Source organism: Cyprinodon tularosa, unplaced genomic scaffold (assembly GCF_016077235.1).
Source record: "Cyprinodon tularosa strain WSP-4 unplaced genomic scaffold, ASM1607723v1 ctg799, whole genome shotgun sequence".
NCBI lineage: Eukaryota > Metazoa > Chordata > Actinopteri > Cyprinodontiformes > Cyprinodontidae > Cyprinodon > Cyprinodon tularosa.
In genome coordinates this window covers 195,089-220,489 of record NW_024039561.1, presented here as the reverse complement: position 1 = coordinate 220,489, position 25,401 = coordinate 195,089, and the positions used below count along the sequence as shown (strand labels likewise).

Genomic DNA, 25,401 nt, shown 5'->3' with positions numbered 1-25,401 from the left:
GTGGAACCAGAGCCCAATTGGGAGATGAACCAATCTACTTGATCATGCTCTACGTTGTCGGTTACAGTTGTGTGGAGCATCAAATTGGGACCATTCACTGGTCTTTATAATTAAGCTCAGGGGATTAAAAAGCTTGGCTTCAACCTACATGACTATAATATATACTTAAGTTGAGTGCTACTGATCAGGGGACAACAAGCAAGTTACTTCTGTTCAAGCATAAGGGTTTGTTCAGTTTGAAACCAAAATACACTTTAGAATAACACTTAATTTTATCTTTGGTGCTTTAATATAATTTTCCATTGTAAAATAATATAAAGGAGCAAGAATCTGCACATTTTACATTAAATCAATATAGCCCAGTTATGTCGCAAAGTGAAAATTAGCATCTAAATTCTTATAAACAACATTCGCTTGAGTTATATTTTTTCTGTTTTTGCACAGGAAGAAGCATGCTACTTCTTTATGGCTGTTTCATAGAAATAGGACAATTCTGCAGATGCTGCTGTTCTTAATAGCCTGGTACAAGTAAACGCTAATCATAATTGGATTATTTGAGTTTGAATCCACAGAAATGATGTAATAAGTTTTCTTTTGAAAACCAGTGTATCAGTTAAGAGCTCAACACACTTCTGTTTCATCAGATAAAAAAAACTCTTGAAGGAAAAGTCTGGTCAGTTTGAATTCTGAATATGACTGGAGTTTACATATCTGTCATAAAAACATGTGTTTCAAACCAATCATTAAAAAATATTTCTTATTATATTTTTTTATACATTATAGTTATGAAGCTGTGTCCAGTCAAAGCTTACAGTAGTATAGAGGGACAAATACATTGCCCTCCTCTGGTAACTTTTATACTGCAAATTTAAATAGTTTTAGATGTTCAGAAAGCATACTTTTCAATTCTAGGACATAAAATAACTATTATTATAGTAATAACAATCCTAATTTATCAACAGCATGCTTCAATGTTGATACATGAGAACTTTTCAATGTTGTGACATTTCATAGATAATATGATTTTAAAAATACAATTTCAACTGAACTGCATGGTGGTAAAAAAAATAGTAAACTTTTTTTCTGAATGTTTAAATTCATTAAGTTGCTGTAAATGATTTATTTTAAACGTATATATTATCTTTTTGCTATATATTTAATGTAGTGAGACTTCTGGAGACATACTGTGATAAAAACTCAAATTTGAACGCTGACCCCTATTTGAAACCTCGGCTGGCAATATAGCAGGAAAATAGAAAACGGTGCAATCCAGCAAAAGCCTTTCACAAAATAAGCCCTTTCAAGAAAATGACTTAAATTATACCAACCAATTATAGTGAAAGAGTTTTCTGCAGAATAAAGCTAATGACCTCTCTTATTCCTCTGTGTGATTGCTGTGTATTTAGGTGACCACTCTGGCCGGCTGGCACCTGCTTGGAGAGACAGGAGGGAGGGTGTGGCCTGTTCACAGAGAGACACCTTCTTATCTGACGGTCAGACACTCAGATATTATGAACAACCTTGGCTCCGCCTACTACTGGAACGCACCTGAAGTATATCTGGGAAACAAGGTTAGAGCAGACTTCTTTTACTTTACTGCTGTTCTCATTTTGTTAAACATGGAGTTTTCTCATCTATGCTGCCAATTGACCAGGTGTTCTGGTTTGTAATTCTATGTTGTATTGCATCCCCTGTCTGTTCTGTTTAAGATCCTTTTGAAGAACCAGTGAATATATAAAAGATTTTCCAAATGATTTAGTTGAATATATATTTTCAGTTGGAGCACACTCTCGATAATGGTGCATATTCCTCTGTCATAACAGAATCATGCTTTGAGTGAGCAATTTCTGATAAACATGTTTCATAGTAATTAGGATTACACTCTCACAGTTTTACAAATACGTAGATAAAAACATTTCAATGTTCTTATGACAGTGCATCATCAGACTTGCATAAACACATCTAATTTGGGATCTGAAAATAATGCCTCCTGGGTGGATGTCTGCTGAGAATATCCCCCTATGGGATCTTCACCTCCCTCCCAGCTCTTCTTCTCTCGATCAGTCTCTGCTAATGTCGACCGTTTGATATTTTGCGCTGTGGTTTTCTCTGGGCGCGATTGGACTTTTATCACTCCAGCTGGTAAATAGCTGCAGACCATGTTTCTGAAGTTGTTGCCCTACTACAACAACGACAGACCAACTGTGATGTTTGTCTGCGTGTCATGGCTTAGAGGGATCTACCACTGAATTTCATTACATTGCACCCTGCAGGCCTGGCTTGTCATCTCACTTCTTTGTCTAACTGTCGATTCCACCCTCCCCCTAACCATCCCTCCATCCCAGCCTTTTTTCATCGGGCCTGCTCCTCTCACTCTCACTCCGTCTCTCCAGGACTCCCATTTTTCACCTGGCTGTTCCTAAATCATCTCCCTCCATCCCCTTCTTACCTCAGCTCTCTTGTCTGCCTCTTTCCCTATCTCTCTCACTTGCTTTGTGTCTCACGGGGTAAACAGTGTTTCGCCTGTTGAACTCGATAATCAACTGTTTTTCTCTCACCGCCTGCACACATGCACACCTCGAACACGTAGCCACACACAGTAATGTTCGCATAGACTCCCAGGTCTACATAAGTTAGATAATGATGTGTTTTGGAGGCATTAGGGATGGCAGAGCAGAACCGCATGCCTCCTAACATGGGAAACAAACAAATTGGCAGAGTGTGTATATGTGCGTGCATGCATCCATCTGCATGCAATTGCTTGAAGCACTATATGCGCATACTGTATGAAAAAGCAGTTATTTGCTCCACTCTCTGATTGCGCTACAGAGATGGATGCTCTTTGACTTGATGCGACTTTTTCACACACAGTGAAATGTCATTTTGGTGTGTCTCATTGGAAGTGACAAGCTGTGCTTGTTATAACAAGCTAGCAGTTGATGCATAAGAACGTAAATGTGTGTGTGATAATGTTCTGCATGGTCTCCAGTTTTATTAATGGCGTGAAGGCTCCTGCTCCTTGGCTGCTCGTCAGACCAGAAGCATTTTCAGATAATGCTCACTGAGTATTTTATTACCCATGTTGGTCCAAGGATTGCTCATCCACAAAGATGGCAGTTATCATTAAAGAGCATGTTGTTAAAAGAATATTCATACCGGGTTTAAAGTTTGTTTGACAGCAATGAGGCCATAAGTAGAGTTAAATTTAGAGAGCCAGAAATAACCTCAGAATGTTGTCAAATGAGGGTCGCATCCTGCTTTATTAATGAAAAATGTTACGTTTCTCAGTCTAACATTATCTTTTTAATGATTATTTGAAGAAGTTTCTTAATAAATAAAAGGTCACAATGTTATACTGAAGAATTAGTATGTGTCTGCATTCACACATAACTTTGGTTAAAGGAAAACAATGTTTAAATAAGAGGCAAATCAGATAAGCAGTGATGAGAAACTGGGCAGAATTAGACAGGTGAATGAAATTAATTACCAAGCCAGTCATCAGCACCAACATCATGAGAAATTTATCTCATTCAATGAGAGATCCATCCATCCATTAATCCCATGTGGGGTCACGAGGGGAGCGGCGGGGTTCACCCTGGACAGGTCGCCAGTCCATCGCAGGGCAACACAGAACAGAACAAACAACTTTTCACACCTAAGAAGAATTTTAGAGGAGCCAGTTAACCTAACAGTCATGTTTTTGGACTGTGGGAGGAGGCTCAGGGAAAACATACAAATTCCACCCAGAACCTATCTTATCCTAATCTCATTTGTTTGTTCAATTCATGTGTATCATCATAAAAATATGTTTGCAGCAGAATATACCTAGTATACAGGTGCTGGTCATAAAATTAGAATATCATGAAAAAGTAGATTGATTTCAGTAATTCCATTTAAAAAGTGAAACTTGTATATTATATTCATACATTACATACAAACTCATATATTTCAGATGTTTATTTTGTTTAATTTTGATGATTACAAATGACAACAAATGAAAATCTCAAATTCATCATATCAGAAAATTAGAATATTACTGAAGACCAATAAAAACAAAGGATTTATAGAAATGTTGGCCAACTGAAAAGTATGAACATGAAAAGTATGAGCATGTACAGCACTCAGTATTTAGTTGGGCCTCCTTTGGCCTGTATTACTGCAGCAATGCGGCGTGGCATGGAGTCGATCAGTCTGTGGCACTGCTCAGGTGTTATGATAGCCCAGGTTGCTCTAATAGTGGCTTTTAGCTCTTCTGAATTGTTGGGTCTGGTGTATTGCATCTTCTTCTTCACAATACCCCATAGATTTTCTATGGGGTTAAGGTCAGGAGAGTTTGCTGGCCAATTAAGAACAGGGATACCATGGTCCTTCAACCAGGTACTGGTAGCTTTGGCACTGTGTGCAGGTGCCAAGTCCTGTTGGAAAATGAAATCTGCATCTCCAAAAAGTTGGTCAGCTGCAGGAAGCATGAAGTGCTCTAAAACTTCCTGGTATGTGGCTGCGTTGACCCTGGACCTCAGAAAACACAATGGACCAACACCAGCAGATGACATGGCACCCCAAACCATCACTGACTGTGGAAACTTTACACTGGACTTCAAGCAACGTGGATGAAGTGCCTCTCTTCTTTTCCTCCAGACTCTGGGACCTTGATTTCCAAAGGAAATGCAAAATTTACTTTCATCAGAGAACATGACTTTGGACCACTCACCAGCAGTCCAGTCCTGTTTCTCTTTAGCCCAGGCAAGACGCTTCTGACGCTGTCTGTGGTTCAAGAGTGGCTTGACACAAGGAATGCGACAGCAGAAACCCATGTCTTTCATACGTCTGTGTGTGGTGGTTCTTGAAGCACTCACTCCAGCTGCAGTCCACTCTTTGTGAATCTCCCCCACATTTTTGAATGGGTTTTGTTTCACAATCCTCTCCAGGGTGCGGTTATCTCTCTCGCTTGTACACTTTTTTCGACCACATCTTTTCCTTCCCTTCGCCTCTCTATTAATGTGCTTGGACACTGAGCTCTGTGAACAGCCAGCCTCTTTAGCGATGACCTTTTGTGTCTTGCCCTCCTTGTGCAAGGTGTCGATGGTCGTCTTTTGGACAACTGTCAAGTCAGCAGTCTTCCCCATGATTGTGTAGCCTATAGAACTAGACTGAAAGACCATTTAAAGGCTTTTGCAGGTGGTTTGAGTTAATTAGCTGATTAGAGTGTGGCACCAGGGGCCATCAATTTTGAACCTTTTCACAATATTCTAATTTTCTGATATGATGAATTTGAGATTTTCATTTGTTGTCATTTGTAATCATCAAAATTAAACAAAATAAACATCTGAAATATATGAGTTTGTATGTAATGTATGAATATAATATACAAGTTTCACTTTTTAAATGGAATTACTGAAATCAATCTACTTTTTCATGATATTCTAATTTTATGACCAGCACCTGTATATATGCACTCCTATACAATTCACACATTACAATACACAATTCTCAAGTAGAAAACTATCTTTCCCCTTTTATGAGCTTCTTAAAGTAAGATTCAAAACAAGCTTCTGGAACTTTCAAGACCCAGTGATCCGTGGGAGTGCAAAACAATATTTGATTGGCTTCAAGATGACACTGGCAGCAAAAAACTGAGCTGCTCTTAGTCATCAATCTAAATGAGATGAGCATACTGAGTTACATTTCCTCTAACCTTCTCTCATCTGCCTCTTGAAATAATAATGATGCCCTAGTCTTGTATACACCCACCTCCAAGTGTGACATTGTTTCAAAGTTGTTTTTAAGTTACAGAATCTGCATCAATTAGAGTCAGATTAAACTTGAAACTTGATATTAAGTGCATATATGTGTATATGTGTACATATGTCTGTGTATATACAGGACCTTCTCAAAACATTAGCGTATTGTGATAAAGTTCATTGCACACTAACTGAAATATTTCAGGTCTTTTATTGTCTTAATACGGATGATTTTGGCATACAGCTCATCAAAACCCAAAACTCCTATCTCACAAAATTAGCATATGTCATCCAACCAATAAAAGAAAAGTGTTCTTAATACAAAAAAGTCAACCTTCAAATAATCATGTACAGTTATGCACTCAGTACTTGGTGGGGAATCCTTTTGCAGAATTGACTGCTTCAATGCGGCGTGGCATGGAGCCTGGCGTGGCAATCAGCCTGTGGCACTGCTGAGGTGTTATGGAGGCCCAAGATGCTTCGATAGCGGCCTTTAGCTCATCCAGAGTGTTGGTTCTTATATCTATGATTTCATCACCCTAAGTACACGCTCCCCTCAGGGCGTCCTGAGCCCCCTGCTGTTTACTCTGATGACACACGACTGTGTCCCCAGGTTCACCACCAATCACATTGTGAAGTTTGCAGACGACACCACAGTGGTGGGCCTCATCAGAGACGACAACAACCAGGAATACGGAGAGGAGGTGGAGCAGCTGGTGGACTGGTGCAAAGATAACAGCCTGATCCTGAACGTTGAGAAGACGAAGGAGATCATTTTCGACTTCAGGAAGAACCGTTCTAACCAAGCTCCACTGGTCATAAACAGCTCAGCTGTAGAGGAGGTCAAAAGCACCAAATTCCTGGGGGTGCACATCACAGACACCCTCACCTGGAATGTAAACACCACCTCACTGGTCGAAAGGGCACAAAAGTGCATGTGCTCCCTGCTGAGGATTAAGAGAGCCCATCTTCCTCCATCCTTCCTCACGACTTTCTATAGAAGCATCACAGTGAGCATTCTGATCAGCCGTCTCACTGTGTGATGTGGAGGCTGCAGCGCCTCAGACTGGAAGAAAGTGAGAAGAGTAGTGAGAACAGCAGAGAGGCTCATCAGGGCTCCTCTTCCTTCGATAAAAGACATTTCATCCCAGCGCTGTGAGTCCCAAACCTGTAACATTATCAGTGACCCCTCACACCCCAACCATGGACTGTTCTCCCTGCTGCCCTCTGGGAAGAGTTTTCCCAGCATTCAATGCTGATCCAGCAGATTCTACAACAGCTTCTTTCCCACTGCCATCACATAGATTAACTGTTGAAAAAAATCTCTAAATCATGTCACAGACTCTGCATCCCACTGATAACACCAAACCAAAAATACTGCATATTTACACTGTATATATTAATGCTCTGAACTTCTATATCAATGCATTTTTCCACCATGTTTATTTTCTTCCACACTGCTGTCCTTTATGGAATGGAAATGTTCTACTGTCTAAAAAGCTGTACTAAACGACTGTTTTTTGTATACACTCTGTGTACACGAAATAACAATAAAAGTTGTCTAAGTCTAAGAAAAGTTGACCAACTCAACATCTACTTTTCTTTAATGGGGATTATGTTAGAGGCAAAAGTCTAATTGATGATTTAATGTTTCCTCTTAATAAAATTTAACGTTTTACCCTACAGCTGATTCCAAGATTTGGCTTAGTGATAGCTTTTGTTGCCTTGAAATTAAAATCAGTTTTGAAACCAGCTTATAAAATAAGGTTCTCCTTACTTGTTTATTCTCCCTGGAGCATCAAACTGCAACATGAATCTGACCTTTTCCGATTAGCAACTCTAAAATCAGGATAGAGTAAAACTTTGTAGGTCATTAAACTTTTGACTTGGTTATGTAAAATTATGGAAAAGTTATATTGCATTAAGGCTCTGCTGGGAACCCTGGAGGAATAGTGAGGTGGATAGTGAATCATTTTTTACTCCTCCTCTCACTTTCCATGTCAAACCCACTCCTTGGCATTGGCAGTAAATTTAATATAATTTCACTCTTCTTGCACCTTCTAAGGAAAGCCTCTTTTTTTTTTGTCTTTTAAGATTTGGAAATAATTATTTTCCCTCCACAGACTGTCTATAACTTAACGTGTTAAAATTATTTGTATTTATTTCTTTTTTTTATTTTCATTGGAAATCTTTCTGCTTGGATTACTTTCCATCATCCATCCTCCCACATGTTGTATCAGAATTAGTTGTTACTCATAGCCAATAACAAAAGGGTCACTCTAATGAAAAGTGAGTCAGGTTGTTTATTTAAGTTTGAAAAGTGAGTATTAATATTTTTTCTTCTTCTGAGCACCACTAGAGCCAATAACAGCATTATCCAGCTCACAAGGATGCATGTCTATTATAGCTGAGTGTTCGTTTTTCACTGCCCATAATTCCCCTCTCTCCACAGATACACTATATTGCCAAAAGTATTTGCTCACCTGCCTTGACTCACATATGAGCTTAAGTGACATCCCGTTCCTAATCCATAGGGTTCAATATGACGTCGGTCCACCCTTTGCAGCTAGAACAGCTTCAACTCTTCTGGGAAGGCTGTCCACAAGGTTTAGGAGTGTGTTTATGGGAATTTTTGACCATTCTTCCAGAAGCGCATTTGTGAGGTCGCACACTGATGTTGGACGAGAAGGCCTGGCTCTCAGTCTCCGCTCTAATTCATCCCAAAGGTGTTCTATCGGGTTGAGGTCAGGACTCTGTGCAGGCCAGTCAAGTTCATCCACACCAGACTCTGTCATCCATGTCTTTATGGACCTTGCTTTGTGCACTGGTGCACAGTCATGTTGGAAGAGGAAGGGGCCAGCTCCAAACTGTTCCCACAAAGTTGGGAGCATGGAATTGTCCAAAATGTCTTGGTATGCTGAAGCATTCAGAGTTCCTTTCACTGGAACTAAGGGGCCAAGCCCAGCTCCTGAAAAACAACCCCACACCATAATCCCCCCTCCACCAAACTTTACACTTGGCACAATGCAGTCAGACAAGTACCGTTCTCCTGGCAACCGCCAAACCCAGACCCGTCCATCAGATTGCCAGATGGAGAAGCGCGATTCGTCACTCCAGAGAACGCGTCTCCACTGCTCTAGAGTCCAGTGGCGGCGTGCTTTACACCACCGCATCCGACGCTTTGCATTGCACTTGGTGATGTATGGCTTGGATGCAGCTGCTCGACCATGGAAACCCATTCCATGAAGCTCTCTGCGCACTGTTCTTGAGCTAATCTGAAGGCCACATGAAGTTTGGAGGTCTGTAGTGATTGACTCTGCAGAAAGTTGGCGACCTCTTCGCACTATGCGCGTCAGCATCCGCTGACCCCGCTCCGTCAGTTTACGTGGCCTACCACTTCGTGGCTGAGTTGCTGTCGTTCCCAAACACTTCCATTTTCTTATAATACAGCTGACAGTTGACTGTGGAATATTTAGGAGCGAGGAAATTTCACGACTGGATTTGTTGCACAGGTGGCATCCTATCACAGTTCCACGCTGGAATTCACTGAGCTCCTGAGAGCGACCCATTCTTTCACAAATGTTTGTAAAAACAGTCTGCATGCCTAGGTGCTTGAATTTATACACCTGTGGCCATGGAAGTGATTGGAACACCTGATTCCAATAATTTGGATGGGTGAGCAAATACTTTTGGCAATATAGTGTAGTTATTCTCTCCTGCTTTTTTTTTTTTTTCATTGGTTTGTTGTGTTTCTTCCATTTTATGTATTTTTTCTTCCAGTCTAAGTTTTGAGTTTGGCTTTCATATTGCTATGAAAAGGCTTTCACTGCAGAATATATTTCAAAGGCTGAAATCATGGAATTTCTTTATTTTTCTATTTACTGAGAAATATCAAAAAGGGTCAAAGAAAGTTAAGACCCATTAGTGGCTTGGGAACCATCTGGAGAACATTTGTTCAAAGAAACAGCTTAGGTCAAGGAAACAAACATTTTCACTTAAATGGATTACTTGAAATTTTAGAGATGTCTCCTGAAACAGTTGCTCCATAATTCTGGTTAAAAACTTAATTTTGTGATGACAAAATGGGGAAAAAAATATATATATATTTATGTACTGGCGACCTGTCCAGGGTGTACATATATATATATATATATATATATATATATATATATATATATATATATATATATATATACCAATCAGTTATGCAGGCAAACCTTTTCTACACTCTTTTGAGCAGGTAAAAAGGTTTTGAAAATATTTTTTTTCAGAAGACATTTACACACAACTTTGTGTTTGTTAGAATAGAATTCAACTTAATTGTTATTCCACTGTCACAAGTACAGAGCAAAGAAATAAATTCTCTGCATTTAACCCATCCCCTTGGGGAGCAGTGGGAGTCCGTGGGAGTGGGGGATCAAACTCACAACCTCAGGATTCAAAGTCCTATGCCCTAACCACTAAGCCGCCAGTAAAATAGATAAAAGTTATAAAATAATAAAATATGGAAGTGTGCAGGCATACTTGTGTACTGGAAATTCACATGCATACTAGGTAACCATTCTGTTGCTTGTTACAATATCAAATCTTTTCTCATACTTGAGTTTGGAAAATGGCAAAAAAAGTGGGCAAGCAGAACAAAAAGCTGGATAGGTAGGGGCTGCTTACTGTCCTCTGGAGTCGAAATCTGTAAATTGAGGTAGATCAGGAATGAGTGTTATTGAATAAAAACCTCCACTGTGGCACCCCTGCAGGGCCTCTCTTGTGTGTGTGAACTTGCATGTTTTTGTGTGCGTGCTCAGGTCAGCAGCCAAATGAGTGATTCCTTCCATCTAGTTTAAAAAGGTGCGTAATGATGCAGAATATCAGAGGTTTATGGAGGCATAATGCCTACGTTTTACTTTTGCACTTACTCTCTCAAGGACCATTTCTTTATCTTTCTCTCCTCCTTTCCAGTGTCCCCTTCTCTCTGTTTTATAGTGGCATTATTATCTCACTCCCCCACCCATTACTGCTCAGGATGGAGCAGAATAATAAATTTCAGGATCATGCCGATGCAGCGTTTCCTCAGCTCAAGCTCATTTTGTGGTGTCAACAGAAAGGGTGCAAAGAAACTCTGTTGGACAACAAAGACTGTGCTGAATGTCGTATCTTTCCAAGTTTATGGCATTGTATTTTTTTTTTGTTTTAGAAACTTACAATGATGTCAACTTTAGTGTTGGTCTGGTTGGTGTATATCGGCATGATGACAAAAATATGTTGGTTTAATATTGAGCATAATCACATTTATTTATTTTTTTTAAAGTTGATTTTTTATGAGGGAAATGGCATACATTTATTTTTTGTAAAACTGAAAAAAACTAAGCTAATATCACTACTTTTTATCATTAACATTGTTTCATAGGATTTTAAGTCAATAGAATAAGTCAGTAGAATATATCTGGTCTAAAAAGTTATGTGTGAAAATGACACCCTGAGGCTCTTTACAAGACAATCCAACTTAGTGTTGTCAAATCATATGCTCTGCTCCAATCAAATGGGAACATTTTAACTTAAATTATAACGCAACAGATTCTAATTCAAATGACTGACTGTTTTGGAAATCTTCCACTGACCGGTCAGAGTCGATGACTTTGTAGCACTCCCTCATCCTGAGCAAGCCTGTGGGGAAAGATGGAGAGGAACCACCCACTTTTGATGAGAAGTAACCTTTCTGTTTCATTCCTGACTCTGATGGCTCTCTACTGTGACCAGCTGGGGTTCAGAGGACATTAGGGATAAGGAAAGAAAAAAAAAAAGAAAAGAAAGTTATAGCTCTTTGAAACAACGATTGCAGAAAGCTAATGAAAACAATGACCCCATCAATGACTTTCTCCACTTTGTGGAAAAGAAAAACGGATGGCACACTTCCTGTGATTCTGTACATTAGGAAGCACGGTAAAGCAAAGTGGAACTAAGTCATCAAAAGAAAATATATTAAAAAAAAAAAAAAACACATTAATAATTTTAGCAGGATTCCAGTGGATTTGTTTAAGAAAGAAATAAAGTAAAATACTTAGGAAATGTAGCTGGAATTACTTTTCATGGGAAAAGTTAACAAAGTGAGTAAATGGTAAATTGCTGGAAAAAGCCAGTGAAAAGCGTTACTAAGTCTTTAAGCATGATTTAAAAAAAAGGACTGATCTAGGTAAACATTCTTTTTGAAAGAAAATAAACTGTTTAGGGCAAATAAAGCTTGGTTGCCAGAAAAATGGAAAACAGAACTAATAAGCATAGAACCACTAAACTGGAAGTATTTTTTATTGGAAAAAGATCAACAGTATTTAAATGAAGCTGATGACAGCAATGGCATAATTGGTAGCTCAGCCCAACAAAAAGGGCTCTGCTGGATATAAAGGAAATTCAATCTGAAAAACTCACAGAGAGAGAAGATGCAATTAGAAGAGTTTATTGATACAATAGTTTGAACTTTGGCACTTAGGCCTCGGCAGGAAACATAAACGCTGTTTTATACTTTAATGCAGATAAACTGATGTATGAGAGTATGGATATTTCCCCCGGGCCTGAAACTGGTGGTGGAGTTTAGATGGATGAAGTTTGATTAATCCATAGAGGCTGGTATACGAGGTGATGCTTGAGTTAGATGACACTGAATGAACGAAGTTGCATAAACTGTCCTTGAAGAGCAAGCATGAAGCGACTGTGGAGAGAAAAAAATCCCCTTTGGGAAAAAATCTCTGGCAGAACCAGGCTCAACATGGCGGTCTTCTGCCGGACCGTTTAAAGTGACATGGAACTCTGTGAAAGTCTGGAGGGACTACGCACTGGAGGTGAGGTTGAAGGAGCATCGAGGAGGAGTCGGATGAGCTTGCTACAATGGTGGAGAAGGGGATGGAGGTGGGTTGTCTAAATCAAAGTCCGACATAGCGACGGATCTTGCGCTTGTTGAAGAGCAGGTCGAGAGATGATTTGGAGTGGCTTTTAAGGAGAGTGCTGGAAGATAATTGGGCATCGAGGAGATGTAGCTTGAAGTGGATTGGCTGCATCGGAGGCGGATCAGCCTCAGATTGAATGAAAGTAATCAGAGTTTCTTCAGTTGAATTTCCGCCTTAGCTTCATAATAATATCACTGGGCCAAGAGTACTGGAGGAAAAAAGCAATAAGCTAATAGAGGTAAAGGTTTATTCAGTAGACTCTGTCCAAAGCTAAACACAATTTAAGGCTAGGTGTATCGTCTATGGCAGAGGTCACGGATTAGTGGACCGCAGTCCACATCCGCACCCACCCGCTGGCTAATCCGGACCCAACCTGATTTTAAACATTTATAAATAACCACATGTTGTCTGACGACAGTGTCTGAACGTCATTTACGCCGCTCCTCCTGTTTCTCCAAAATCCCACATCCTCAGTCACCGCTCACCCCCGTGACCTCCTGCGCACCCCCGTGACCTCCTGCGCAAAGCAAAGCCTTCTGCCTCCGCTGTTCCTCCCTTATTGCTGCTCTCCGACTTATCCTTGGAGCTTGAGGAGAGCATGCGCTATATTATTAAATTCAGGAGCAAAACCTGCAGAAATTAACGCTTAATTTAATATGACATATTAAAAAATTCAACATATTTTCAGTTTCTGATGTCGATGAAAAATCTGCTTCCTGGTCTGTTGAAGTACCATCTTTTAAGATTTTGAATTGAATTTTGAAATGTATATAAGAATTATGCTGTAATTTGTAGTTACTGATCTGTTTTTACTATATTATAAATTTGATAAACCAGATCTTCTCGCCGTTCTTTTTCCTGTTTTGTATGGTTGCAATAGACCTACCTGGACCGGAGCAGAGCCTGCACATTTAGAGGATGTTTGGCTCAACCTGCTGCTGTGAAGCAGGATTCTCTACCATGAACATAATCAAAAATAAATATTGATCCAGACTCATGAATGAGCACCTTGATATATGCTTGATAATGGCTTTGTCACTATTCAAACCCAGGTTTAAAGCCTTGCAGGGCAGCCTGAAGCCCACTGCTCTCATTAAGACAGAAAAAAACGTTCAGTTCAGGTGTTTTATAAAACATGTGAATCAGCAAATTGTCTATATACCAAACTGAAAGATTGGTATATAGATTTTAAAATATAAAAAATGTTTTGTTTTATTTATTTATTTTTATTCAATGTAAAAAATGAATGCATAAAATTCTCATTTTATTTCACTGTTAAATTCCTTTTAAAGGAACAGATTACAATTAAAAATGTCTCCTGACCTTAACTGGTTTTTGATTTTCTTTATTTGGACCCCGCTGATTTTTAATTGGTTACCCCTTGTCTATGGGATGAAAATAAGAAGGAAAAAGAATGAAACGCAACCAAACGAAAAAAGCACAACCCAACCTCTATGAATAAAATTACAATAACTCTAACCTATTTGTGTTTTGTTTTATTTCTTCTGTCTTTAGATTTCAGCCTATGGAGGAGATGTTGTATTCACTGTGTCTTATACAACACATGAACAAGAGCAAGGGAGTATCAGAGTCACCTCAGAGCCTGACCTTATCATAGAGGTAAGTATTAAAACAAGTAAAAGTGAAGCATTTACACACACTAACACCAAGTAAAGAGCAGGTTAACAGTGAACTGGAATGTTTTCCAATTTTTATGTGGTTCATTCCATAGTTTTTATGTCTCAAAATGTGATGACAAAAACAAACTATGTTATTTTCCTGTTTTTAAAACCTAAATGCAAAAATGTAATTTTAAAAATTCATTGCATGTATTTATCTTTAGCTATTCAAATCAGAAGCAAAATCGAAGTCTATTGTTTTATCTGTAGTGATTCTGATATAAGTGATTAGAGGTTACAGTTAAAGCCTATGAAAAAATGATTAATTTAATAGAAGTTTGTGTCTTTAAGTTAAAAAATGCCAAACATTGCGTTAGGAAAAAAAAGGGGAAGGAAATGTTAAGTGGTTCCTGGGGTAACGGCAGCCATAACTCCCTTACCGTAAGATGGACATTATAAAAAAAAAAAAAAGAAAAACAGCAAAAAGTTAATCCAAGTATTTATTTCTATTTTTTAAACCCATAAAGGCTTCAATGACCATTAGAAATTGTACCTACAAGGGTAAAAACACAACTTCCACAGTTGGGTGTACTGTGATCATGCATAACTACTTCCTACACCCAAACTTAAGAAAAAAAGAAAAGGCACTGACAACAAGTGTCACCAAGGCCTGGTGATTACCTGGCTTTGTTTTTGCACAATAAATGGTTATGCATGTTTATTTGTAGTGAACGTTAAATAATGCAACAAGAAAAGGTGGTAAAAACAGACACGCACATAGACACAACAGCCACATCATATGGAGAATTGCTGAACTGAGCAATAAAAAATGCAGATGGAGCCTTTTCCACCTCCTCTTTTATAATGAGCAGGTTGCAGTATGATGCACAGCAGCAACGAGCAAAGCAGCAACACTATTAGTTTACTGTTAATATCGTCCTCATTAAACAACTTTGTCAGTATGTTACAAACTGTGGCATCTACCAAAACAAAGGGGCATTAAAAGCATAAACAAGACAAATAAGCAAACCTGGTAGCATTTCCTTGGGATTATATAGTAGCATATGATGATAACAGATTGGGTCATAAGGTTTTCAAATTAGGTAAAAGCAATAAAACATTAAATAAAAAATTGAGTATTCAGCCATGTCACTATGATACAGATATAATCCTGAATACCAAAATAAGTGTAAAAGGTACAACGGTCACTATGAGGTTCAGATGATCAGCTCAAAATGTGGCTTGGATTTTGACTGGATGATTTCAACCTTACAAGACTTTAATCTTTCAGTCATAATTTATTGAATCTCAAGGTTTGTTGTGGTCAAAGAAGTGCCACTACATTTAAAACTCTTAAATAAGATGTCATAAAGGAATCCATGGTTCATTGGTGGACAAATGGTATCTAAATGTCATCCATCAAAATAACCTAAACCATTAGCCCTCCATCGCGGGTTTTGATTGAAGAGGTCTGTGGTGATTGTGAGTATATGCACCACTATGTTTTGCCAAAGGAAAAAGAAAAGGTTTTATATTAAAGCTGAAAGTTCAGAATCTGAATTTATACTTACCTAGTAGTGTGTATAAAACAGTTTTTTTTACCAGAATTTAAAAGGAGATATAATTGACCAGAAAACAGGAAGCCTTTGTGATGCACAAGTTTGTACAAAATGCAAAACAGGAACTAAAAGGATATCAACAAATTCGTAAGCAAAGTGTTGCAAACTGAAACAAGTGATTAAAAAAAAGATAAAATATCAAAGGATGAAATATGTTGTGAAATGCCAAAATGAAAACTAAAGGAAAAGGAGCTACAAATCGGTGAGCTTGTGTTGTTTAAAGGCATGTCAGTTTGGATGGAATGGAAGGAGGCGGAGAAGAGGACAAGTATCGGTCTTGTTGTCAACAAAAAGCCTCTTCATATGATGACAATAATGAGCCACCTACACACTGTCAGCCAACTTTCCCCCCTCTTCACCATCTCGCTTTTAGCCTTCATCTCATGTTTGTCTTTCTTTCTTTTTTTTTAACCCCACTGTTTTCTCTGCATCTGATAGAAATTATGACATTGATTTTAAATGAGCTATCAATATTCCAAATTTGCATAAATCTTCTCCAGACTGAATCTTTACATATAAGTTAAAATACAAGATTTTACGAAATTGGGATAAATATTGATTTAGTTAGGAAAAAAATAAAAAAATACAAGTGACAATTTTTGTAACTGATGCCACATCAGTTGAGTTTCCTCTTATTTGCACAACCACCTATGATGCTAATATTATTCCCAATGCTACTCCCTGCTCTGAAAAAAACAGACTTTGATTGTTTATTTTCGCATTTATTCGCTTGATACAAAAGTTAATTTTATAATTATTTTTTCTATATATTTTAAGTTAAATTCATTGTCACTTGCCTCTTCATTTAATATAAGCTCCAAGAACCTTTTTTCTGTTTTGATGTATAGGCATCCAATTGCAAAATAAATTCCCAATGTTTTTACATTTGCACTTAAGTTTCTTCTTCTCTAGATAACTTTCTAAGTGCAGCGTTGGAAATCAGAGATTTGCTTTAGTGAGTGAATTGATATTAAAAGGCTACTTTATGTATCAAATAATCAAACATTGATGTCTTTGAGAACAGAGTACACCAAAGGCAAATAAATAATATATAATCAAATACATTTCTAATTATATTCTGCATATATGCATTCAAGTTTTTTTTATAAAATGTTTTTTCCATTATTTCTTAACTTTGCGTCTTATAGTCCTACAGCTACTTTTCTGTTCTCGTAAGCTAATACTGCTTTTTTTAATTAGTTGCTTTATTTTTGTAATTGCGCCCTCCTCCCCTATTGGAGGTTGTCAGTGAGTTATTACATGTCATTGATCTCTGGGCAACCAAGGATGGTCAGATACAAGATCTTGGCTCAGTTCACTGTGCATTTAGTTCATTTAAATGTCAATATGGCTACTGCACCTCATTACCTAATGGCACATCATTCGAACTGGGGAGTTTGGACTAGTTCTATTAGACAGACTCATTATAGAGTAAACATATAGAAAAAGGATCAGTTTTCACTTTCATTGAGCTGAACCAGAAAAAGAGAAAAAAATATATATATGTAACTGTTGTGTCTTTTCTTTAACAGGGAGGTGGGATCAAGCTTATAGACAAAAGGTTTGGCCAACCAGTATATCCATCCTCGACAAGTACCAAACACATTGTTCTCCTTCCTGAGAACTTCCTTGTCTCGGAGATTGAGCAGCCGATCAGTAGGAGAGATTTCCTTCTAGTGCTGGCTAATGTAACGAGTTTAATGGTGCGGGCCTCATACAGCACGGAAATGAGTGCCGTCTACAGGTTTGAAGGATACTTTGTTGGATGTTTAGTAATGATAATGGGAAGAACATGGTGATAGTATGTGTGCTCTTTGTTTTTCACAAGAAAATGCAAACTAGGATGTTTTAGAAAAATCCATCACCATTAATCAAAAAAGAGCTATCTCGCCATTTTGAAGCAGCACTAAGTAACAATTTTGCCTTAACACATATTTTTCTGAGTCTCTATGATGGTAATCTAAAGCCTCTTTCCCACTGAAATTAGCGGGTTACACAAGTTTTTCAAACATGGGTCGACCCGGTAACGATCTTCGTTTGGCTCCAAAAAAAGCTGGGTCTGACCCGTCATCATGCTGGGTTAATGTTGATGATGTCACCAGTGTAACAGAAATCAGGAATGTAAACCATGGAGAGCAGCATTGAAGGAAGCCATGGTATATTAGGTGTTCTTTATTGTCTCATTCTTTTGTCCCTCTGAATCTCTCTCATTAGTGTCGCCGCATGTTTATCGACAGCAAGCAGAGTTGTTTAGGCATTTTAAATCAGACGGGCATAATGTTTGACGTACGTCAATGGTATGATGTAAATTAGCGGGTCGATCCTAGTCTGATATTCCCACTTTATGGCTACCAGGGCCGAGCCGTTTGAAGGTAATTTTAAACTTGGTTGCTGGTTTTTTCTGCCAACAAAACTCCAATTGTTTCCGGGTTTAAAGGTGTTTTTTGGACAGTGGAAAGGGGTATTAGTTTTTTAAGAGACAATTCAGTGGTCTGTCATCTGTCCCTACCAGCTCTGATCAGAAAGCCACATTATCAATTTTCTGTACCACCGACCCAGTGGCAGTGGCAAAACTACCACTGGGTCGGTGGCACAGTAGAAGTCTGTTCTCATTCTTGCAGTATGATGAACAGCTTCACTACAGCCTAATATAATGCTTCTTACATCAATAGCCACATGCCTCGTGCTGTGCTATCCACAGATTATTAGAGAAGAGCTTTTTTTTATTTTAGTGGTTTATGATAGTGTCAGAAAAAAGGGCAATGAAAACAGTTAGTAGCAGAAAGGAAGAAAAAATGAGAATCAGATCAGGATAGAGCTCACAGAAGAGTGAATTTGGGCAAAACATTTACTCTGTGAGGAGACCTCAAGCAAAAACAAGGACTGATACAGGCCTGGCAATGTTGCTATTTGACCTTTTGAGATGCCATATTTGTCAGTGTTACTGTACCTAAGAGCGATTACTTTTTAGCCTGCATTTATAAAACATGGAGAGGCTGAATAATCCTATGCTGTTTATCTACAGTTTGTTTGAGAGGAGGACACATTTCACTGATATAAAGGTGAACATTTTCACCATAAAAGCAACTTAATACTAGTTTATATGATATGGGTCTTTCAGTTACAGTTAGTTTAGAGAGTAAAATCGTTGGTGGTATTTTCAAAAGGTCCTGTAGGGGGAAAGAACTCTCATATTACTCAGTGTTGCTCTAAACTGGCAGTAAAATGTATAATTATTTGTTATTTTTAGAAAATTGTTTTTAATTATAAAAATCAGTCTCCAATGTCACATTGTTTTGAGCATTGTTGATGAAAGCATATTGACAAAAACATTGCATTAATTCTGCAGTGTGCAATAACTTAATTCTGCATTGGATTTCATCATCTCTCCATGCAGGATGAAACTAATATGCAAACATAATATTGATTTCACTAACTATTCTTCAAGTTTATATCCAAAAAAACTATTGTTTGCTTGATTAATTTGTCTTAATGAATGAAACTCATTGCTAGTGGGCTAGTTTTTGTTAGTGAATAGAACTTGGGGTATTAAACCTTTTAATTGTAACCTGGCTTTGGATTTATTGCAGGGTTTGATATGCATAGATTGAATGCCGATTGGGCAAAAAGTACATGCTTAATTATTTCATCTCTTTTAATTCTACACAGGCTTAACTCATTCTCAATGCAGGTGGCAAATTCTTCTGCCAGTGGAAAGATAGCATCAGCTGTAGAAATGTGTGACTGCCCTCCTGGATATGGAGGATTATCTTGTGAGGTAAGTGTACACAAAATAAATAGCAAAAACAGCTTAACTCCAATGGAAAGTGCAAATTCACCTTTGAAATGTGTGTTTCAGACCTGTCTCCCTGGTTTTCGGAGGGTCCATGGTAAACTGTATAATGGTGTGTGTGAACCTTGCCAGTGTCACGGACACAGTTTGCATTGCCATGAGTTCACAGGGAATTGCCTGGTAAGATTATTTAAAGAAAATCAAATTTGTTAATATTTCGAAAATTTTACAGAAAGCTACAGAAAAGCAGAAGATTCATTTTCTTGGGTTTTTCTAAAGGAATCATATGAAATATGATAATTAGAGGGTCAGAGCTTGAATGACAGTACAGCATCTAAGATTTACTAATGCAAAGCAAAAAGTAAAACGGAAACCTAACTTTAGCATCCTAGTACGGGGATGCTAAAACTGGTGTTTACCGGTTAGAAATTGTGCTGCAGCATTCTGCACCAGCTTTACTCGTAAAAGAGTGACCTGGCTGACACCAATCAAAACAGAATCACAGTGGATGTGATAAAAGCATGGATAACGATTTCAAGATGGCGTCTAGTCTGGCAGGGCTTAATCTTTGACAGCCAACTCAACTGAGAAAAGGAGGATTTAATCACAGCATTTACATGTGCATCAAAATTGAGATGTTGTATTTTTTTATATAGGTCCAAAGAGTAAAGATCATGAGAAGAAATATTGTTTGGACTTTAACATCATTAAACTGCATAATCGTAGTCTTTTTTGTTTTTTTTCATTTAACCTAAGGATTCAGAGTCATCTGTGTCCTGATTTAATCTAGACAATGAAATAGAGGTTGAACTGACCCATTATTCTTTAGAGAAAAACAAACCTGGCAGCAATCACAATACTAATAAAATGGCTTTTCCTAAAAATAGCTCTAAGTGAAAGTAAATAGAAAGTAAATATCAAAGGATCAAGAATTGACTCCTGGGGGACCTCCCAAGGGAGGGCAGCTGAAGCAGAGGTAATTGTTCATCATGACTCAGAAGCTCGTATTGGTTAGGAAGGACCTAAACCACTGTAGAACTGAGTCAGTTATACCAGCTCATTGCTACAGTATGGAGACAAGGATTTCGTAGCCCAGCTGCAGTTAAAGGAGAAGTTCGGTTTTTTACACTTTAAGCCCATTTTCTGTAGTGTCCAGGATGAAATCGAATGAAGGACACCAAAATTTTGACAATTGGCCCTGTCTCTGCTTTTTGGCTCATTTAGAATCAACCCCTGGCTGCTTTAGAATGGCTAGCATAGAGCATGTCCGATAATGTCCTTAAAACAACCTTAAACGTTCTTTTTTTAAAATATGCTACTCACCGTGTCGTCAGCGCTGTTCAATGACGTTCCAAAAAAAGTTTCGTGAAGAAAAAACGTTCCTGTAGTGTTTTATTTAGCATTTTGTAAATCCCATTGAGTTCTGTAGGAATGGTCAATATTCCGCTGCCACCGGAAACGGAAATGGGGCCTGTTTACACAGTTGTAGTCTTTTCGCTTCACTCTGTGTACTCCGACGTCGAGAATCAAGAATCCACCTTTCGTATTCCATTTTCAGAGTTTTTTAAAGTGTTTAACAGAGACGTTAGCACCTCGACGTCGGAGTACGCAGAGTGAAGCGAAAAGACTACAACTGTGTAAACAGGCCCCATTTCCGTTTCCGGTGGCAGCGGAATATTGACTATTCCTACAGAACTCAATGGGATTTACAAAATGCTAAATAAAACACTACAGGAACGTTTTTTCTTCACGAAACTTTTTTTGGAACGTCATTGAACAGCGCTGACGACACGGTGAGTAGCATATTTTAAAAAAAGAACGTTTAAGGTTGTTTTAAGGACATTATCGGACATGCTCTATGCTAGCCATTCTAAAGCAGCCAGGGGTGGATTCTAAATGAGCCAAAAAGCAGAGACAGGAGCAATTGTCAAAATTTTGGTGTCCTTCATTCGATTTCATCCTGGACACTACAGAAAATGGGCTTAAAGTGTAAAAAACCGAACTTCTCCTTTAAATCCAAAAGCAGGGAAGAGAAATGATAGTTGTGATGTGCACAACCTTGTCCCAGGAAAAGTAAATAAAGCTACCACATTGTTCTCTGGAAGCATCCAGAGGGGCAGGCTGTAAGTATTAAATGTTATTCTTTGTAGTTTAAATAATAACTGGGATTGTGAGACTTTGAAGCAATAACCTTAAAGTAATATTTTGCTTAGAGATTATCATAATTATTAGTAATATTTTATTCAGTATTGAATGCATGTTTCACAGCAAAATGATAACAGAACCAGATTTCTCTCAGTATTTCAAAATGTACTTGTAATCTATTATTTTTCCATTTCAGTTCTTTTTTTTTTTTTTTTTTTTTTTTATTCTATTCAAGGTCACCAAATTTAAAATAGCATTGCACTTGGAATTAAAATGGAACAAAAGCTCATCAGTGGTGGACTAAAAGTAATGGGCAGGATTTTATCAGTTCGGTTAGAGGAATAAAATCAAATAAAACAGGCATTTGATCTGAAAATAGTTCATTACAGATTTCCAATTAATGAATAGATGCACCAAAAGTGGACACATGGTCATTGGTTGGGCCATTCACTTACTGAGTGTGATCAAAAACATTCAAAAAATGTTGTAAATCCTTTAGTAGTTTTCTCAAGGCAACACACGCATTAAATCTCCAACAGGTAAAGCTTACTCATATTCTGCATAATTTCCCCCAAGAAGTCAGAAAACTCATTGAGAAAGTCTTTGTTGTTCTTTTGTGGCTGATAGATCCTAAAGGCAAGCAACCCAACTCAAATACAATCAGTATAAAGTTAGACTAAGGAGAGCTGCTCACACTCTTAATTAGGTTTTAAATTGTAGCTAAACCTCCTCTAGTTTGGACCTTAGATTATTGCGAGTAAACGTGTTAATGTGAGGCAACATCTTAGGACTCACTCACAGAGATCCATGCTCCAGCCATACAAAGAAGGTCCAGTCTGTGGGCCATGAAGAATTCCTTAATAATATAGTTATGTTTATTATGGATTTAATATCCATTTGGCTCTTTTCAATTTCTTTTTCTTCCGAGAATCATGCATGATGCATGCATTACTAGTTTGCTCTGTCGGGTAATAATATTTTAATGAGGTATTGTCTTTGTTTCCACTATAAATTGGACTTTGCATGTAGCCAAAAAAAATATCTATTTTTGTCTGACATGACCAGAGCTCCTCTTTCCAAATGTTTGCTTTATGCCTAAATGTCTTTTGGCTGACATTCCAGAGAACCTCCTACTGTTTGCTTCTTGCCACACTTCAATAAAGGCCACATTTGTTGAGTGCACAAGAGGTAGCTGCCCTCGCAACCGATTCTTCCGCCTGCGTTACGGATATCTGTTTCTCCTACAGGGTGAATATGAACCTCTTGGCTGATTCTCTGAGAAATGGATTTATACTCAACAGCAATCCAGTGTACTGCACTGTATTTATGAATTAGGTGACTTCCAGAGGCAATTTATTAATAAGGAGATCAGAGTAAAGGGCACTATAACCCACTACGTACCACAATTCTCAGATTTCTGTTTACGAAACTGAAAATCTAATACCAAAATTATATAATTGTATAATTTTACTTCTGGAAATTGTATTGGTCTGTTGCATTTGATGTCCATGAAAATTCATTGCAGTTTGCATTTGTTGCTTTGAGAAAAGGTGGAAAAAAAAGTTTAAATTGGTAACTGTTTCATCCAAAACATTCATAAAGTTGCAGGCCTTTCAAATATAGTCAGCTAATACTTTATTCTAGATGTGCAGTACAACCTTTGAAACAAAAGGTACAAATCTCCAGAAAAGATCTAGTGAAACCCATTTGGATCTGCCATCTAGTTGTCATCAGGGGAACTGCGGGGGGATGCACTTTCCTGCTGTTTACACACATTCATACATAATATATGTATAACAGACACATATATACCTCTGATGTGGATTTCCACACACTCACTCCCCGTTCTTCCCACAGCCTTAGGCTAATTCCGTCAGTTGACATTGCACTAAATACACACACACGAAAACCCAAAGAGGCGAGTACACATGGAGAACGCACACATGCACACCTGTGGGTTTGTATTACCGTATTATGGTTCATTATAGATGAGGATGTGTCAGAGGGAGACGTGCATTCAGAGAAAGATTGTCAGGGAGGCTATCTCTTAGATACACCAAAACACACATACACACACCGTCTGACATCCCCTCACTTACAATCACACGCGCTCATGTCCCACCTGTATACACAGTGACAGACAGGCAGACAGATGCATCCAAACACTCCTTCACTGACACCAGTGATTTGTAGCTACAGCTGAATGACTGACTGACGCTATAGACATATAGGTTAACACAGTGTGCATGTGTCAGGATGGGTTTCAGCAGTGTAAGGTCATTTGTTATGAGAAACGGATGATTTGGAGGATGTTGACATACTATCATTTTCCCAAATACAGAAACTGAGAGTTGTTGAAGCTGCAAAGCTGATTTCTGCAATGAAAAATATTTTATATTTGAGGAAACTGGTCAAATATAAGGAAGTGAAAAATCTATGAAGCTACTGTAAAACATTTTTTTTATGTTTTCTCTTTGAAACAGTATGCTTTTCAATGATTTATCTATTGGTCGAGGAACTGCCTCAAGGCAATATGGTCCAAACAAGGTGGAAGATTTCTTCAGTGATGTTTTGGAAGTAGTTGTGCAGCCTGCTTTTATTTATTACCAAATGTTTTGTCCAAATTACTTATAGTAATACTGTGCATGTCACTGCTTTTAAATGAGCAAATTTAAACTTGTGATATATTCACAAATAACAGTATCTATTCCTTTGAATGAAAAAGATATTTCAAGTCCAATAATAATAATATAGTAAAAACTAGATCTTGTGTCAGGTTGGTTTCCTGCATGATTTTTTTTAACCTTTAATATTGCATGTGGTCAAAATCATTTCTATGGATATCATGATTTACTAAAACAGCAGCGTAGAAATTGTTTTTGAAACTGGGGAAACAATAAAAATTTGTCTAGAAAAATAAATTCTTTCTATTCAGACCTGTTGTCTTTTGCTAATTTTAAGGTGATACCATGTCAGCTGAGAGCAGGTCTTCTGCAGGCCTCTCTCAGTAGCTGAACTCCTCACAATGTCTTTAAAGGAGCACCCAGCCCACCTACCAAAGAAGCAACTTTTTGCCACTTCTACCCGGGATCCTACTCTTTCAGTCATGACACAAAACCCATGACTGTAGGTTGGGGTAGGAACCTAGACTGACCCGGTATTTTTGAAAAAAGTCCTTTATTGGACCTAAAACTCATAGCTGAAGTTGGAATATTACTATGAATACAGTCAATCAAGTTTCTAATGCGGAGAATACAAATCTGTGAAATTGAGGTGATCTGGTCAGATGAGACCAAGATTGAATTTTTTGGTCTGTATGTAAAACCTCATTTGCTTCCGGATCTCTGAACAAACTGCCCCAGAATGAAATAAAGGTGTGGCAGCACCCTGCCTCAGAGAGAATGTTCTTTAATAGAGCAGGACATTCATTAGAGCTGGTTAAGTACTTTAAAGACTTTAAAGTGGCTGGAGGTTCACATTTCAGCAGGACAAAAACTATAAACACAGAGTGCTACAAAAGATACATTTAGATTAAAAGATGTTCGTACT

At 38.0% G+C, this 25,401-nt stretch overlaps 1 protein-coding gene across 5 annotated transcripts in view; it reads left to right on the top strand.

Moving 5' to 3' along the window:
- Positions 1-25,401, top strand: part of lama2 (laminin, alpha 2) — a 185,038-nt gene that overhangs the window by 40,441 nt on the left and 119,196 nt on the right. For all 5 annotated transcript variants that reach the window (XM_038271300.1, XM_038271297.1, XM_038271298.1 and 2 more), the window contains exons 13-17: positions 1,407-1,571; positions 14,192-14,296; positions 17,447-17,658; positions 19,584-19,692; positions 19,774-19,887. In XM_038271300.1, the coding sequence (XP_038127228.1) occupies positions 1,407-1,571; positions 14,192-14,296; positions 17,447-17,658; positions 19,584-19,692; positions 19,774-19,887 (705 nt within the window). The remainder of the gene's footprint in view (positions 1-1,406; positions 1,572-14,191; positions 14,297-17,446; positions 17,659-19,583; positions 19,693-19,773; positions 19,888-25,401) is intronic.